Here is a 3,265-nt window from a genome sequence, read left to right on the forward strand (position 1 = left end):
TTTTTTTTGTTCTTGATTTTTTTGTTCCGAGAAAAGAAAGGTAATTGCAGAACACTGGTGGCGGGATTCTATCGGATGGCCAGCTGGTCTGGGAGATAGGGGTAGGAGCTGCTGAGCGGGGCGGAGCGGGGTGGCGGTCTCACACGCACAGGGGCAGCCCATACTCTGCGCACCACCTCTCTGGTCCTTCCTTTCCATGGTCTGGCTGACGTTCCCTATTGTTGTCTGTGTTGCAGGGACCCACCTGCGCGTATGCGCCCAAGGCATGACGTGCTGCACGGAGCAGATGGAGGTGCAGTTGAAGGAGCAGAGCAAGGTGGAGTACGACAAGGCTGTCAAGGACGCCCTCGCGAAGATGGCGACCCTCTTCAAAACTAGAGCCAACAAGTTTGATGGTGAGTTAAAAATATAAAATTCTTCTCAACTTTTTTGTTGCCTGTTTTTAATCTTTACAATAATTTAATGACTTTGTGTTAATGTTGCAGATTACTTCAATGAAATGCTTGCAAATTCAAAGCGAGAGTTCCATGACATGTTCAAGAGGACATATGGCATGATCTATGAACAGCACTCGTATGTCTTCACGGATTTGTTTGATCAGCTGGAACGCTACTATGCAAAAGGAGGTGTTGATTTAGAGGATGCTCTAGACACATTTTTCAACACTCTTTATCAGAAGATGTTTACTGTTTTAAACCAGCAGTATCATTTTGATGACAAGTACGTAAATTGCTCTGTTGCACCCAGTCAACATTATGTTTATTGTGTTATTTCAAACCTTCTAACTATTTCCTTCTTCCTTTTCTTTTTGTAGATATTTGGCTTGTGTTGGTGATCACATGAAAGATCTCAAACCATTTGGAGAAGTACCCAACAAGCTCACTAATCAATTGAAGCGGTCTTTTGTTGCCACTCGGACCTTCTCCCAAAGTCTTAGTCGTGCTTCAGAAATTATCACTAAAATGGCTAACGTAAGTATTCCCTTTTTTCTTTTCTTGTCTTTTCTTTTTTTTTGATTCAATTGTATTGGATTTATTTAATTAATTTGCTGTGTTTTTTTCAGATTGACACCAGCCCAGACTGTGCACGAGCTGTAATGAAAATGACATACTGCCCTGCTTGTCAGGGGCTCCCTGAGCTCAAGGCCTGCTCCAACTATTGTATCAATGTAATGAAGGGATGCCTTGCCTACCAGGCAGAATTAGATGTAGAGTGGAACAAATTCATCAGTAAGTTTCTGGCTCAAATCTGCATTGTAAATCTACAGAGGTATTTTAAAATTTACTAAATTAAAATGATCTTTCTCTTTCCAGAGGAAATTGGCCGTGTGATTGACCGACTGCTGAACCCATTCAACATTCAGAAGGTGGTTGAACCTATTGACATAAAAATTTCTGAAGCCATCATGAATTTCCAGGAAGATGGACCTCAAGTGTCAGAAAAGGTATTTAGGGAATTTTTCTGATCATTTGATATCTGATCATCCACCATAATTCTTCAGACCAATATTTACCCTTTGTCTTTTCTGGGTTTTAGGTGTTTAGTGGCTGTGGAAGACCTACTTTGCAAGGTAGTCGCAAACGAAGGGACACCCGTTCTAAGCGTGACAACCACAGGGAACTTAATTTTGAAAGCCTGAAGTTTGGGCCTCACAGAGACAACTATCGAGGATCCACGGCTAATGCTGATCCTGGTCAAACTCAAGGTCCTACTCTGGAAAAGATCATTAAGGACATTCGCCAAAAGGTGGGGACACGCTTTTTTTTTATTTATTATATTTAGATGTTGATGCTACCCAAACATCATTAACACTTTCTTTCTGAAAACAGATCATGGATACACAAAATTTCTGGTCTAATTTACCATACCAAATCTGCAACGACAAGGCATCATCCAAACCTGACTCAGATGACAATTGTTGGAATGGAGCTATGAAAGCCAGATATGAGCTCCAGATCACAGGCAATGGCATGAATAACCAACGCTCTAATCCTGAGGTGGCCGTTGATCAAAAGCCTTCTTCATTGTTAAATGAACAACTGTTTCATCTCCGTACCCTTACCAGTAATTTGAATGCTGCTTATAATGGAAGGGATGTGCAGTGGCTAGACAATGAAAACGGTAAGTTGCTACAGTGCTGAAACTAATATTCAAAATGTTTCATATTCAGTTGATACTTACTTACTTTTCTACTTCTTCCAGATGAAAGCTTAAATGGATCTGGCAGTGGGTCTGGTGATGGCATAGGGAGCGAGGATGATGACGTGAGACACGAAGGATCTGGTTCTGCACCCCCTCATAATCATGATGACTTGAACTTTGGCTCAGTTCCTGAATTAAATGGAAATGTTTCACCTGCTGAGAAGGGAACTGTAGTGGAAGATGTTCACCAGCCGTCATATCCCACACACAACACTGAAGATAACAACTTGCATCCTTCAAGTGGTTTAGAAACAAATGCTCTCGATGATGGAGTTGTAGCTACAAGATCTAACACCACTGCTGGTGGGAGTGGCCATCAAGAAATGTCCATCACTAGAGCAGTTATTTCATATTTATTCCCTATCTTTGTTTGTTGGGTTGGAAGCAATTTCTCTGACTTATTGTAAAAATAGCAGAGATGTGTGTTCTACAATCTACATATGATTTCTCTCAAAAGCTGTGATTCATTCTTCATTTTTAATTGTATATTTTTGGTAGATAGATGTAATTATTTAAGTAAGGGGGGAGTAAAGTTTGTTTGAGAAGTGAGCAGGGGGATGCGATGCGAGTGTGGGGGTGGTTGTGAAGGGAGGTTGCGTGGAATTCTGTCCACCCCAACCCAGCAGACACCGCGCGACGCGTCGTCACCCAGCCGGCGGCCGCGCGGGTGAGGAGGGAGGAGGGGCCCAAGTCTCCAACAGACAGACGTCCGCTGCCCACACTGACCCCGTCCTTGGGGGTCGTTGCCTCCCCTTGTCTTCTCTTTGACTCGCCCATAGCATTCCCTTGATTCGCCCATTTCCTCATCCATTTCTTTATCTTTTGGAGCGTGTCCCCACCAACGACCGTGAGCAGTGGTTAGGCCCCTGGTTATAGGAAGGGGCGCGCTGGCTGGTGCCATCCGGGCGTCCAGGGGCCATAACTCGATGTCTGATGACAGGGTGGGGGAGCAGGGCTGGCGGGTCGGGGTGGCTATACCACCAATGGCGCAGCCCAACCCGCCCTGGCCCCGCAGGGCTGTCCCCGACCAATTTACGGGAAAATCCCGGGAATGATAAACACC

General features: G+C 44.3%; 1 protein-coding gene across 1 annotated transcript; it reads left to right on the plus strand.

Annotated features, from left to right (window-relative positions):
- Window positions 1–236: 236 nt before the first annotated feature.
- LOC113205525 (glypican-6) lies at window positions 237–2,716 on the plus strand (the record flags this gene model as incomplete). The annotated part of the gene is given in 8 exon segments (XM_026421190.2): window positions 237–395; window positions 486–720; window positions 815–971; window positions 1,064–1,229; window positions 1,314–1,444; window positions 1,537–1,746; window positions 1,830–2,121; window positions 2,203–2,716. Coding segments are annotated over 8 exon segments (1,757 nt in total), but the record flags the coding sequence as incomplete, so codon positions are not given.
- Window positions 2,717–3,265: the final 549 nt, after the last annotated feature.

This window comes from Frankliniella occidentalis, unplaced genomic scaffold (genome assembly GCF_000697945.3).
Source record: "Frankliniella occidentalis isolate FOCC.00 unplaced genomic scaffold, Focc_3.1 Scaffold202, whole genome shotgun sequence".
NCBI lineage: Eukaryota > Metazoa > Arthropoda > Insecta > Thysanoptera > Thripidae > Frankliniella > Frankliniella occidentalis.